General features: G+C 57.7%; 5 protein-coding genes across 5 annotated transcripts; 2 read left to right on the top strand and 3 right to left on the bottom strand.

The window, feature by feature from the left end:
* Window positions 1-284: 284 nt before the first annotated feature.
* Window positions 285-2,997, top strand: QBC33DRAFT_151735 (uncharacterized protein). Its single transcript, XM_060422168.1, has one exon. It carries the CDS (start codon window positions 759-761, stop codon window positions 2,766-2,768), a length of 2,010 nt encoding a protein of 669 aa, XP_060287591.1. The 5' UTR covers window positions 285-758; the 3' UTR covers window positions 2,769-2,997.
* Window positions 2,608-4,392, bottom strand: QBC33DRAFT_523530 (uncharacterized protein). Its single transcript, XM_060426640.1, has 3 exons — window positions 3,919-4,392; window positions 3,708-3,869; window positions 2,608-3,643 (listed from the first exon to the last, which is right to left on the bottom strand). Exons 1-3 carry the CDS (start codon window positions 3,974-3,976, stop codon window positions 2,940-2,942), a joined length of 924 nt encoding a protein of 307 aa, XP_060287590.1. The 5' UTR covers window positions 3,977-4,392; the 3' UTR covers window positions 2,608-2,939.
* Window positions 4,393-4,779: 387 nt separating this feature from the next.
* On the top strand, window positions 4,780-7,000 carry QBC33DRAFT_444284 (acetyl-CoA synthetase-like protein; the record flags this gene model as incomplete). The annotated part of the gene is made up of 3 exons (XM_060424265.1): window positions 4,780-5,632; window positions 5,700-6,835; window positions 6,908-7,000. 3 exons carry the CDS (start codon window positions 4,780-4,782, stop codon window positions 6,998-7,000), a joined length of 2,082 nt encoding a protein of 693 aa, XP_060287589.1.
* A 944-nt stretch (window positions 7,001-7,944) lies between these two features.
* QBC33DRAFT_510900 (uncharacterized protein) lies at window positions 7,945-9,052 on the bottom strand (the record flags this gene model as incomplete). The annotated part of the gene is made up of 4 exons (XM_060425797.1): window positions 7,945-8,124; window positions 8,237-8,532; window positions 8,669-8,754; window positions 9,042-9,052. The coding sequence occupies 4 exons, from the start codon at window positions 9,050-9,052 to the stop codon at window positions 7,945-7,947; spliced, it is 573 nt and encodes a 190-aa protein (XP_060287588.1).
* A 972-nt stretch (window positions 9,053-10,024) lies between these two features.
* Window positions 10,025-13,377, bottom strand: QBC33DRAFT_523519 (CDC45 family). The gene is made up of 3 exons (XM_060426638.1): window positions 12,184-13,377; window positions 11,045-12,123; window positions 10,025-10,987 (listed from the first exon to the last, which is right to left on the bottom strand). Exons 1-3 carry the CDS (start codon window positions 12,970-12,972, stop codon window positions 10,264-10,266), a joined length of 2,592 nt encoding a protein of 863 aa, XP_060287587.1. The 5' UTR covers window positions 12,973-13,377; the 3' UTR covers window positions 10,025-10,263.
* Window positions 13,378-13,740: the final 363 nt, after the last annotated feature.

Genomic DNA, 13,740 nt, shown 5'->3' with positions numbered 1-13,740 from the left:
CGATCGACCTTACGGATCCGTACTCCAGTTGGGATTGAAATGTGTTGGTTACAGGCAGAAGCATAGACAGACTCCCTAAAAAATACCACTATTCGTTTGCCTCCGCGACGCGTCATTCCAAATGCATATCATATCACATTCACTTGCGCTTTTCCATTGGAAGCAACTGCAGAGGGGCTGGCCGCGATCACTCCTGGAGGTTTCAGAAGATCGCGCGCTAAATCCCGGTTAGGTCCCGCCCAAAGATAGAACTGCAGGGAGCTAAAAACGGTAAAGAAGGGGTCCCCTGACACGATTCCGCTTTCATTCTTGGTCTCTTTTCTTGTCCAGTACAAGGCTACCTACCTACGCATATAGGCCCATGCATGCTTATTATTTGTCCCTGATGAAGCCCAATAATAACAGACGAAAGATGGATACGCTTACTGCGCAGAGACTCAGAGGTGGCCCGCCGACCCCAGAGCCTTGATTACAGCATTAAGCGCAATCGCTGTGCCAAGAATCCAGTGGCAACGGCTCAACTTGGGATGGGCCTCCACGGGTTTCTGATAGGCACACTTTTAAAGTGTGGGGTGAGGAGGTGGCATTCATCCGTGCTGAGGAAGGCTGCGCCCACCAAGGAACCCTCCAACTGCTGGACCATCTGGGTAAAAAATAATAATATCAAGGAATAACTCCCGCCTCTCTCTTTCAGGACCCGGGCCTTGCTCATTTTCAACCCTCTTTGTATCTTTATTGGCCCCGACCATCGCAGCACAATGGCAGAAGTTGAAGAGCCGCAATTCACAACACTCGCTGAGAGGATTGCCGCCCTCAACAAACAGAAGAACTTCAAGGCTCCTCCCCCCGGGGCTGGCAGGCGAGCCCCGCCTCCGCCTCCGCAGAATCGCCCCTCACCACAGTTGGCAAGCGCCACGAGCCCAACATTCTCAAATGGGGCGCCATCGCCACAGAGCCCGTCAATACCTCCGAGACCGACCAACAGAGCGGCCAAGCAAGAGAGCGCTCCGCCGCTTCCCCGGAGAGTAACAGCCGCTGCGGACGGAGATGGGAAATCACCCTCTCCAGGCCGAAGCCTTGCTCCCGCTCCCACCTGGGCTTCTTCAAGTCGCCTGACATCACCAGCACTCCCACCCCGCCGACCATCCACACAGACTCTTTCTGACCGAAGAAACTCCAATTCCTCAGATGTCTCTTATTTATCAACAGTCTCGAACCTGTCGTTCACAAGTGCCAGCTCAGACAAGGCTCCGCGAAGGTTACCGCCGACTCTCGACCAGGCAAAACTCCCGCATCTCCCTCCAACACGGCGTGAGCTGGAAGCAAAGGCAAAGGAAGCCGTAGCAGAAAGAGCACCCCCCTTGCCGACTAGGTCAGAGACCGCTCCGTCGCGGATCGCCGAGCCGCCACGTCCCTCCCTGCCTCCCAGACTCCCGTCGCGGCCAGCACGACCACCAGTCGTTGAACAAACACAAGAAGAGCAGGCCCCTGCTCTGCCTAGCAGGCGCTTACCTCCCCCGGCGGCTACATTCAACCGGGCAAAGTCGGCCCTTGAGTGCGGATTTAACAGACAGGCCAAGGCAGAAGAAGATGACCAGCCGCCCCCTGTCCCGCTAAGCTCTCGTCCCGCTCTCGCTCATATCGACGCCGCCTCAACCCGTGCGGCGGCGGCCCTCTCTGCTGTACGACCAGCCTCGGCACCGGCGGCGCCCTCATGTCTCGTCTGCCGGGACTTCTCCGGCCCTGACTCGGTCGCTGCCCAGTACCCGGCCCACACTCTCCCGCGCCACGACCCCGTGGGCTACCTGGCGCACGTGCTCTGCGACCCCTTCCCGTCCGCCACCGACAGGGCGCGCGCCATCTTCACGTGGTGCCACCACAACATCGCCTACAACGTGGAGGACTTCTTCGATGGCTGTATCCCGCGCGGGCAGACGCCGGCCGAGACCATCTTTAGCGGCAAGGCCGTGTGCGAGGGCTACGCCAAGGTGTACGAGAGCATCGCCAGCCGGGCGGGGCTTGAGTGCGTGGTCGTGGGCGGGCACGGCAAGGGCTACGGCTTCGTGCCCCTGGCGCCGGGCCAGGCCCCGCCGCGGCGGGACCCGTCGGGCCACGCGTGGAACGCGGTGCGCATCGACGGCGGCGAGTGGAAGCTGCTCGACGCGTGCTGGGGCGCCGGCGCCGTCGGCGAGAGGAAGTACACCAAGCGCTTCGTGCCCGAGATGTTCTACATGGCCAACGACACCTTTGGGCTCAAGCACTTCCCGTCCGACAGCAGGCACTTCTACCGCAGCGACGGGAGCATCCCCACGTGGGAGGAGTACATCGTCGGCCCGCTGCGGGGAGCTGAGCAGGCGACGTGGTACAGCAACGCGACGCAGGAGGGCCTGAACGAGTTCACCTTCAGCCCGCGCGCGAAGCACATCCCCGTGCGCAGCGGAGAGGTCGTACGCTTCCAGTTCTCCAAGGTCTGCGAGCACTGGGACGGCGAGAGGAACGGGAAGGGCAAGCCGTACTTGCTCATGATGAAGATCCACGGGCTGGATGGGCGGAAGGACGATCTCGTGCCTCTGGACCATGATAGCTTCTGGTGGTGGGTGGACATTCCGGCGAGGGATCTCGGCACTCCGGGACAGCAGATATCGCTCTATGGCCTGGACACGCTGGATGGCAAGCCGGCGCGGGGAGTGACGAAGGAGGAGTTCTTGAGGAAGAAGGGGAAGTGCGGGATGAGTTGGGTTGGCATTGCTGCCTGGGAATTGGTATAGTCACCGGGTTATTGGGAACAGACAGCGGGATCTGGGCGTTTCAAATGAGCTTCAAGAAGGCCCGTTCCTGCCAGAATATGACTAGAGTATCATGATAATACTAATAATGATAGATACACGTTCCAAAAACTCCCAGTGACACTCGTCAAGGCGTGAAACGTGACCTTTCATCTACATTTGATCTAACCCAACCGTACCTTTCAGGATCCCGATGTGTACAACAAACCCAGAATTCGACCGGAGGGTCTCGGGCAAGCACGAGTCGGGGACGCGCCAGACGTCGAAGGACTCGGCGAACCGGACCAGCCAGCCCTCGAAGACGTCGTGATCACGGAGCTGCTGTGCCACGACGCAGACGCACGGGCTCGCCCCGCCGCTGCCGCTGCCGTCGTCCGCGCGCAAGCGGCAGGTATCAGCACAGGTCTGCACGAGGGGGTCGATCAGGGCCTCATTGTAGATGCAGTCGCAGGCTATGACGGCGTCGAAGCTCCGCGCCGCCACGGCCCCGGCCAGCGTCGGCGTGACCTCGTCGCGCTCCCAGTCGACCGGCACGAAGGCGATGCGGCCGGTCCCAGCTGCCGGCTTCCGCTCCGGGGCTCTTGTGCCCCTCGATCTGCGCCGGCTGGCGGCTCTGCCGGGGCCCTGGAGCAGATCCTTGTTCGCCGCGAGGTTCTGCTCGACGAGCCGGGCGACGTAAGGCTGGTCCGTGAGCACGTAGTGGGAAACCCTGGGTGCGAGGAGGAGGCCGACTATGGGCGATATGCCGCATCCCAGCTCAATGACGGCCGAGCCTTCAGAGAGAGCGCCGCTGGCGAAGAGTATGTTATCTGGCGCGCTGACCCATTCTGCAAAAGCCGGGGTGATTTTCCACAGGACTTGGGGATGCAGTAAGCGACACTGAACCTGGTCGCGGAGCAGGGATTCAGAAACGGCACTTACCTGCTCCTGTGGTACCCCCCGCTCGATTCGAAGCCAGTACGGAGGGCGACTGATGGATAGTAAGATCGCGCCCAGCAATGCTGAGCTCAAGGACTGGGGACTTGGAGTCGACGAAGCCGAGGTTATGGGATGGAAGCTCTTGGGCAAACAGGTCAAAGGTTTCTAACAGCCGTTCAGCTCATCTGCACGCTATCAACGCGCGACTACGGACCTTCTTGGACAGATTGGATTCGCCCACCGAGACGGCTGATGAGGCTCTTCAGCTTCATGGCTAAGTAGTTCTGCTCACCAGAACTTCCTGGGGATCGAGGCTTGATTTTGGTTCACGCTTTCTACCGCCGCAAACTCCTTGAAAGGGGTAAACACCTATCTGAGTCGCCATCAAGGTAACAAGACCAGTTGTCATAACAAATCTGGCAAATAATAGCCGTGTCCCGTGAAAGAAAAGGACCGCCCAGAAATCTTAGAGCCTATGCGGACATCCATCCGTACCAGCGTCTCGACTCTAGGGCTAGATAGAGGTAGAACTTGGGCGGGCGATACGACAACGTTCTGGACGGACTTGTGAAGAGTATTGGAGACGGTTCCTGCCTTCGCTTATATTTACATTGGCTGTTGCCTTCCTGAACCCGTGCCATCGTGGTGTCTCTTGGTCTCTTGGCCAGCAACTAGTCAGGAGTGCCCAGGAACGCACTATACCAGATCCAGGCTAGGGAGGCGATTTTGAAGGGTCTTGGCTTCAGTGCTGGGGCAGCATGGGCAGCTGGGGGAAGCTCGGGCCAAATTTGTTGGAGAGGAGGTGCAGTGGGTGTGGGCCCGCCCCAGCAACAACCCCGACCCCAGCCCTTCCTTCGACCACCGTGCTCACTCCTTCCTCAAGTTCGAGCTATATTTACAGCTCCAGCTGTCGTTGCCACGACTCCACCCTCCTTCTCCTACCTGCCTGGTCTGTCTGTTGCTGCGAACTCCCATCCTTTTTTCACCTCTACCTTGAAGCTATCAGAGGCTTGAACATTCTCTCGACACCTGCCTACTTTCCTCATCAAATCTTGACATACCTAAATACCTCCCAATGGCCGCACACCTTCTCCCACGGCAGAGCGCCAAGCCGCCTTTCTCGGTCGAGGTCCCTGGCCAACAACCCATCGAGGGCGAGACTCCTATTCGGCGGCACCCGGTCGCGGCGAACGAGCTCCTCTCTCGTCCCGACGAAAAGATCACGACCGTCTACGAGCTCGTCCGCACGAGCGTCGAGAAGTATGGCAACGCCAAAGCCATGGGGTCACGCAAGCTCGTGCGCACCCACCAGGAGACCAAGAAGGTCAAGAAGATGGTCGATGGCGAGGAGCGCGAGGTGGACAAGCAGTGGACCTTCTTTGAGCTCAGCGGCTACGAGTACCTCACCTTCATCGAGTACGAGCGCCTGATATTGCAGCTCGGCGCCGGTCTCCGGAAGCTGGGCCTGGAGAAGGACGACCGTGTCCATCTCTTCGCCGCCACGAGCGCCCACTGGCTTGCCATGTCCCACGGCGCTACTTCCCAGAGCATGCCCGTTGTGACGGCCTATGATACCCTTGGCGAAGAGGGCCTGAGGCATTCTATGGTGGCCACGGGCGCTAAGGCTATCTTCCTCGACCCCCATCTGCTTCCCACCCTCACCAACGTCCTCAAGGATGCAACTGAGGTCCGACACATCATTTGGAACAACCAGAACCAGATCAAGCAAGACCACGTCGACAAGCTCAAGGCTGCCTACCCCAACATCTCCATAATCAGCTTTGAAGAGCTGCGCAAGCTGGGCGAGGACAACCCCGTCGACCCCGTTCCGCCCACGCCCGAGGACCTGTGCTGCATCATGTACACGTCCGGCTCGACAGGAACTCCCAAGGGCGTGCCGCTAAGACACAAAAACGTCGTTGCAGCAGGTTAGTTATCTCTCTTGTCCCTGCGGCCGAGGTGAAGTGAGTGCTCTGGCTGATCTTGGCTTATTAGTCGCCGGTGTCAGCGTCGTGGTGAAGCCATACATCGGCCCCGGCGATGGCCTGCTGACGTATCTGCCCCTGGCACACATTCTCGAATTCGTCTTCGAGAATGCTTCGCTCTACTGGGGCTCGACCATGGGCTATGGCAATCCTAAGACCCTATCCGACAACTCGGTACGCAACTGCAATGGTGATATCAGGGAGTTCAAGCCCAGCGTCCTGGTCGGCGTTCCTGCCGTCTGGGAGACGGTCAAGAAGGGCATTATTGCCAAGGTGAATGCCGGCAGCCCGATTGTGAGGAGCCTCTTCTGGAGCGCGCTGTGGGCGAAGAATGCCTTGTTGAGCAACGGGCTTCCCGGCTCCGGTGTTCTCGACGCCATTGTCTTCAAGAAGATCAAGGAGGCAACGGGTGGCCGCATGAAGCTCTGTATGAATGGCGGTGGTCCTGTCGCAAAGGAGACGCAGCGCTTCATCAGCATGGCCATCTGCCCGATGATTATCGGGTATGGTCTTACCGAGACCAGCGCCATGGGCACTCTGCAGAACCCGCTGGAGTGGACATGCGACGCCATCGGCGCCATGCCTGCCTCAGTCGAGACCAAGCTGGTCGATTTCCCCGAAGCCGGCTACTTTGCGACCAACAAGCCGAACCCTCAGGGCGAGATCTGGCTCCGCGGACCTACCATCATGGAGGGCTACTACAAGAACGACAAGGAGACGGCCGAGGCCGTGACGGCCGACGGCTGGTTCAAGACAGGCGATATCGGCGAATGGGACAAGCACGGCCATCTCAAGCTCATCGACCGTAAGAAGAACCTCATCAAGACGCTCAACGGCGAGTACATCGCGCTCGAGAAGCTCGAGTCCATCTACCGCGCGGCACCGGTCGTTGCCAACATTTGCGTGTACGCGGACTCGTCCAAGGCTAAGCCAGTCGCTATCATCGTCCCTGCGGAGCCCGCGCTGAAGATCCTGGCCAGCTCCATCGGCGTCCAGGATGCCGGCCTCGAGGAGCTGGTGCACAACAAGAAGGTCCAGAGCGCCGTCCTGAAGGAGCTCCAGGCTGCTGGCCGGAACGGTGGCTTGATGGGGATTGAGATCATCGAGGGAGTGGTCATGGCTGACGAGGAGTGGACGCCCCAGAACGTAGGCTTTGTTTCCTATCTTTCTCTCTTGATCGAGACTCGAAATGACACTGACTTGACTCTCTCTATACAGAACCTCGTGACCGCGGCCCAGAAGCTGAACCGCAAGGGTATCCTCGAAAAATTCAAGAAGGAGGTCAAGGAGGCATACGGGTCAGCTGCTTAATCCGTGGGCTCCTCGTTGTATCCCCCGCCCCGAATCCCCCAAGGTCCTTTCTCTAGGTCGTCCTCCTCCCATGTCCCTGAAAGTTTTTTTTTCGTCTGTCGCCGTGCATTGACCAAAATACCCGCCGGGTCCATGGACAAAGGCAGTCTCTTCAGTTCTGAAGTCGTTGCTTTATGACAAGACGCGAGATCTTTTTTTGGGACTTTACGGAGTTCTGTATCGATAATGTATACCTCTTTTGCCCGCCCACCCCCCCTTTTTTTAAACAACTTGTTGGTTTTAGGCTTGACCGTCGCGGTTCGTCAGGGGGAGAGAGGGGACGGAGAAGTTGGGAAAGTTTGACTGTATTTGCTTCAGAAATACAAACACGATTGCCTAACACCGGGCACCCACCACGAACCCCAGTGATTGCTCTGACGAAGCCCATTCCAGGAGGCCTCCCTTGACTGACTGTCTGCGGCACTGCCCCTAGTTGTGGGGTTGGTTTGGAAGTGGCTGATACTGGAGCACGATGGGAAACAAGAAACAGGAGATATGGTAAGGGCGACGGGTAGGTACTTATCAAAAGAAAAGCTATGAAAGAATATGTTTCCAATACTGGTAAAAGGGTTTTGCAGTTGATCGCTGCGGGCGCACGAGTTACAAGCGGTTTATCCACCCAGTTGTTTGCTTCATCAACGCAGCTCAGGCCAGTCCAAAGCCCTTTCCGATCCTTGCCGCGAACGTTATCTCTCTCGTTGGGTTTTTTTATTCTTTTGCTCTTGCTGACGCTCCCTTGCCTTTGGAATGGCAAACATCCTCGCTCGACGTTTCGAGTAGGCCACTCGGACTTAGCATGGCATACCCGGTCGGGTTTCCCAAACCGCCCTCCTCCACAATAAAGAATACTACCCTCCCTCGCTCGCTCCCTTATAAGAGATTTCGACTTCGTGGCCCCCCGTTCTTTAAACTAACCCGTCGTATAGCGATAGCGCGGACACGATCGTCTCGTCACGTTTGCTGCCCTCCTTGAACTCCTCCATGTCTAGGCTGCCGTTCTCGTCCTTGTCCATCATGCGGAAGATCTTCCGCACACGCTTCTCGGGGGTATCTTCGTCTTCGGGGAGCTTGACCATGGAGCCAACCTAGAGTTGAAGAAAGGAAGAGAGGTCACCTTGTCAGTTTCTGGTGGGAGCATATTGACTAACTAATACCTCTTGCGCATTACCGGGCCGGGATAGAGAAGGGGGGACATACCATCTTGTAAATCGCCTCCACAATCTTGAGCATCTCCTCGTAGCTTATCTTGCCGTCCCCGTCAATGTCGTAGAGCTGGAAGGCCCAGTCGAGCTTGTCCTCCATCTTGCCGCGGCTCGTAACGCTCAGGGCGCAGATGAACTCCTTGAAGTCGATCGTGCCCGACTTGTCGCTGTCGAAGACGTTGAAGACGTAGTCGGCAAAGGACGACGGGTCGCCGAACGGGAAGAACTGCCGGTATATCTTCTGGAACTCCTCCTTGGAGAGCATCCCCGAGGGGCAGTCCTTGAGGAAGCCTATTTATCGCCGGTGAGCCGTTGTCAGTCAGGATATTCCGCGCCGCTCTCTCTACTTCTTCGATCACTCCGCTCCGATCTTCCCGGAGGTGGGGGGAACGGTTCGCGCATTGGGGGGAGGGGGTCAAGTGCCCACCCTTATACCATTGCTGGAGTTCCTTCTTGTCAAAATGTGTCGACTTCTGCAGCTCGGCCAGTTGCTCTTGGGAGAGCTTTGACTGCCTGTGTTTCGGAGCTTGCGGGTTAGCCGGCGGTTCTCCCAAAAGGCCAGATGGCGCCTTCCTCCTCCCCGCTCCTCCCAATGGTATAGCAAGCGTCGCCTCGCGAGCGCCGTGGCATTGGCCAAATGGCGACACCCCGCCGTAACTTTTGAGGGAATACAGCGGCGTTGATTGAGCACACGCCGACGGGACGCAATGCGCGCGACAGGTGGGGTAAAGGAACGGGCTTCATCCCTCTAGGATATTCGCAGGGCGCAAGGGGATTATAGAGCGGATGTTCGCACTTACGATTTACCCATCTTGTCTCGATGGCGCTCGAGCCTTTGCCCCGCGGAGTAGTGTCGTTATTGGCGTCGCCAGAGGCGAGGGGCAGGCGACCAGGGGTGTGGCTGGAGGTCTTTCCTGGCCAGTCTTCTTAATCGTTTCGATGCTCTCTAATTCCGTCTTTGCGCGAATTGTAGGTCATGCGAAAGAAAGGTCTTGGGTGGAGAGTATATCGCGCGCAAGAGGGGGGATCGGCTGGGTCGGTGTTGTTGCAGGTTGTTGGGAATCGGGTAGCCAAGGCCAGGCTGAGGCGTGATGGTGGCAGGCCAGGGAGTCGAGTCGAGGCGTCGAAAGTTTGGGAGGGGCTTTGCGGGCAGGTACTGTACCTACGTAGGTAGTCCGTACTCGGTGTAAAGGCGGTCGGAGCGGCGGGTGAATAATAAAGTGTGGCTAGCGGGTATCGTTTAGGTGGGAAGCTAGGTAGCCAGGGACGTCAACTTTGCTTGGTAGCCTATAAAGCCAAGGACCAGCCAGACTGATTTGCCACCCTTCGGACTATCGACACATCTTCAAGCTCTGGGTTCGAGGGAACGGCGATCCAGGCAGACCTAGACTGCTCGTGTCTGATGGCGGAGCAAGGGATTCATAGAAGGCGATCAGGGGTCACCATTGGACCGACAGAGTCAGGCTTGGAGTCTGTTCAAATACCTACGGCTACAGAATGGTGGCCACGTACATACAAGGTTGAAGTCTTCGAACGAGATCTCAACGTCATGATTTTCATCCTAGTCGACAGGGAAGTAAGATAGAGTTGGGTGTTGAGGAGATCATTACCGGTAATTGGCGGGAACACCCGGGATATCAGGGTCTAAGCCTCAATGATGTTTGGCAGGTTTACTACGCCCGATTTCGACTCCAATTTGGAGTTAAAGGGGAACGGGATTGGTCCAAGTATCGAAGGAAGGAGCACAATTTGGCAACGCTCTCAGGATCTCCCACGTATCAATGTCGGATGGAAGCGTTATGTTCATTTCAGAGCTACCTATAACTACGCGACATCCCAATCCTTGCACAAAATAGACCCAGCCAGAACCATCTCATTCCATCATCAACCCGGGGGAATAAGGTGGGGACAGACAACCATGAAAACGCCAAAGCTGCTAGAACGAACGAAATGCATTACGGCGTCATGCCCCTCCTCGTTCCGTACGTGCCTCGGTCCAGTCCACAGACTGACTGACTGACCTCATCCGACAACGGCCTTCATGCTCAAGCTCTCCAAGAATCCGCCCAGGTCCTCCTTCTTGACCTCGACAACGCAGTGCTCGAAGCTGTCGATGCGCACGCGCGCATTAGTCTCCGAGACGACATCCTGGAACGCCGTCCCAAACTTGTTCAACCCGTACCCCCTGTCCGCCCGGGCCTCGTCCCCGTCCTCGTCTTCCGACTCCGACTCGGATTCGGACGCATCGGAGCCCTCCGACTCGGTCTCGCCCGCGTCGTCGTCTCCCCTCGCAGCCCTCTTCTCCGCCCGTATCTTCTCCCTGTTGAGCTTCCTCTCCTCCCTCAGCTTCGTCCTGGCCGCTTTGTCGGCCTGCCTCTTCTTCGCCGCCGCGCGGTCAACGAAGGCGCTGTCAGGCCCGCCCCCGCCGCCCGTGCCGACCACGACGTACACGCCGCGCTTCTCGTTGAGGCTCGCCACCACGAGGGGCGTGCCGCGCCCGCCGTGCGCGAGCTTCCCCGCCGTGTCCTTCTCCTGCTCCGCGAGGGCCTCGCCGATCCACAGCGCCAGCTTGGTCAGCGCACCGGGGTGGTTGAAGACGACCGACTCGGGCGAGTCCTTGACGATGCACATTCGGAAAGCTCGCAAGTGTGAAATCTGCTTCTTCTTCATGAGCGCCGTGCCGGTGTTGAAGATGGCCTTGTGAAGGAACTGGGCGGTGGGGACTCCGGCCTTGAGGGATTCAATGCTATCGCGACATGTCAGTAACGGAAATTCAGGGATGAGGGAGACTGAGAAAACCCACTCCTCAAGGGCGTCGTATGCGTCCCAGAACCGCGGCAGCCACTCCTCGCCTTGGGCTTGGAGTTGCTCGTCATCTGGGTCTGAGGCTTCCTGGGATCGGCTGGCATCAAAGGCCGTGTCGGGCAGCGCGGTATGCTTTCCAACTTCCAAGAGCGCGCCGATCACGACGCCGACGTCCTGTGCACTCAGTGTGGCGCGCCACCCCCAGCTGCGCACGAAGCCCCACCCATCCTTCGCGCCCGCACGGTCTTTGCCGTCCGTTTCTATGGCCGGAACCATGTCATCAAGATTGTACAGCGAGGCGTACTTCAGGAGCTTCGTCCGCAATTCCCGCTTGAGCATCATATCCATGTGCGTGTAGCTCTGCTTGCACTGGACTAGGCTCACACCCATCTTTGCCAACAGCTTGTGAAGCCGTTTTAGACCGGTCTCGCTCCAGGTCTTCAGCCGCGAAAACAGGTAGGGCGAGTGCAGCATACTGTCGTACAGGCTCCAATGCCTGATCAGTAGGAATTTGGGCTCCGGGGAGAGTCGAATACTGGTGTCCTCGGGACTGCGCGCTGTGGTGGGGATGATGCCGGTGGCTTCGGGAAGGACCCTGCCAGTGGGTGGTCCTATATCAGGGGGATTCAACCGGCGGACCTCGTCTCGAAGTAACTGGCGTATTCTGGCGCCGCGCATGCCCAGCCAGCCGGACGCAGGTCGGGAATCCGATGTTCGAACGGTGACCGCAACTCCTGCTGATGACCGCCCGTAGAGCTCCATGGACGTAACACCGACGATGGTTAGCCAAAGAAGATCGTTGTCTTCTCGGCCAAGCTCGGACGCAAGAGAGTAGAGCATCGATGAAGCTGGTTCGGAGTAAGATGTTCCTATCCGGTAGTAATCTCGCAGAATAGCTTCATTTTCCCGGCGTAGGCGTAACAACCTTCGTCTCAGCTTGCGTGCCGAGGGGCCCCTTGGCGGCTGTGCAGCGGTTGGCGGGTCTAATGGATCGCTGGATGAGAAGACAGCATCGTCTCTCATTGAGAGCAGACCACGTTGAGGCGGGCGGCGAGGAGAGTCGGCAATGGGACTCGACTATTAGTTGTTAGTATGAAGCTCAACCACACAAAGAGGAGTTCAGGTCGTGGAACCTACAGAATTGCTACGCCGTCTTTGCCTAGGTCTGTCGTCATCCTCACTGTCATCGTCCTCGTCATGGTCTGACAGAGACTTCCGTTTCTGGCCGGCTTGTGGCGTCTTGTCTCGGACGTCTCTTTCTTGTTCTTCATCGTCCTCTTCACTATCGTCGTCACTGTCGCCAAGGTCTGCGCCGTCGTCCTCGATATCAGGCATGTCCACGAGAGCAAGGTAAGCCTGCCTTTCCTTCTCCAGCTGTTCCTCAACATCACCATCGTCAAGGACCATGATACCGCCTTTCCCTGGTTTATAGGCGCGATCTATACGGCCACCAACGACACCGGCAGGTGAACGTGCCTGGAAGCTGCTGGCCAGCTCGGTTTCTGGTTCCAGAGGGAACCCACCGAACACGTTGGCCAAGTTCCAAGGCCTGTGCGAGTCGATAACCCAGACCTCGACTCCGCCGAATGTGTTGTTCTCCTCTCCCTCGGGCTCCAGTCCGAGGACTGCACCTAAGTCAACCATACCGCCCACGCCCAAGCAGACAACGACTCCGCCCGAGCCACCACGCGTCTCCATCATGGGACTGACGAGCTCCCTCCCTACGCGCTCGAGATCGGCATAGCCCGCGACTGGCTGGATCTTGTGCGGGATGTAATCATGCTTGAGCATGCGCGTGAGAATTCGACAGGCACATAGTGCGTCGGGCTCGAGTGCGACGAGGACGAGGACCGGCGGGGATAACGGGTGCCGAGTGTTCTGCAAGTGCAGGTAGAGTTTCGATATGAGAGACCGCGGGAGATGCATGGCTACGAGACGGGAGTCTAGACGCGTTCTATGCCGGTCATTGGGGCCTCATGGAAGGCGTATCGTGTCGGGGATGGCGTCAAACGTCAAGGGGGGATACTATATAGGTATCAACGACACGAGAACGCGGGGATGCTGGCGCGACAGCAGCAGATAACTAAGTGGTGTTGAGAGTGGGAATACAGGTAATTGAGAAGCTTGTGCATAAGAAACATATCAAACAAGAAAGATCACGGAGCAGGCGGAGGCTCTGCGAGGACGCTGTGTGTATACAGACAGGTCGAGATGGCGGGCTGGGCTCTTTGGCAGCGATAGGTGTTTATGGGCGGGTAGGGCAGACGCGATCTTCTACCGTGAAGACGCGCTGTCATGGCCTGGTACGTATTCTACAGGGGTATTGCTAGGGTCGCTCCACTTGTCCAAAAAAAAAAAACAGAGAGAAGGAAGAACTTCGGAGCTTTAGGTAATAGGTGCCCGCCCACGAGGTTGTCAGTGCCAGTTGTTTACCAGCTGACGTATAGTGTAGGGGGCATGTGGGTAATACAGTTTCTCTCCCTCACACGGCCGTAACCTCGAGCTTGCCTACCTACCTAGTGTATTGCGTAGGAGATCAGGACCCGTGGACACGTAGATGTAGATACGGGCCGATCAAATTTTGGTCCCATGCATGCAGAAATATTTTTCAGTGCTTCCTGGCTACAAAAGGTCTCGGTGGTGAAGGAGATGGGCTTGGTCTGACTAGTGGTGCACCACTACGTGACCTCTCTC

Source organism: Phialemonium atrogriseum, assembly GCF_030411735.1.
Source record: "Phialemonium atrogriseum strain 8032-3 unplaced genomic scaffold QBC33scaffold_2, whole genome shotgun sequence".
In the NCBI taxonomy this organism is placed as follows: domain Eukaryota; kingdom Fungi; phylum Ascomycota; class Sordariomycetes; order Cephalothecales; family Cephalothecaceae; genus Phialemonium; species Phialemonium atrogriseum.
The sequence above is the reverse complement of the archived record's forward strand: the minus strand, read 5'-3'. Positions and strand labels throughout refer to the sequence as shown.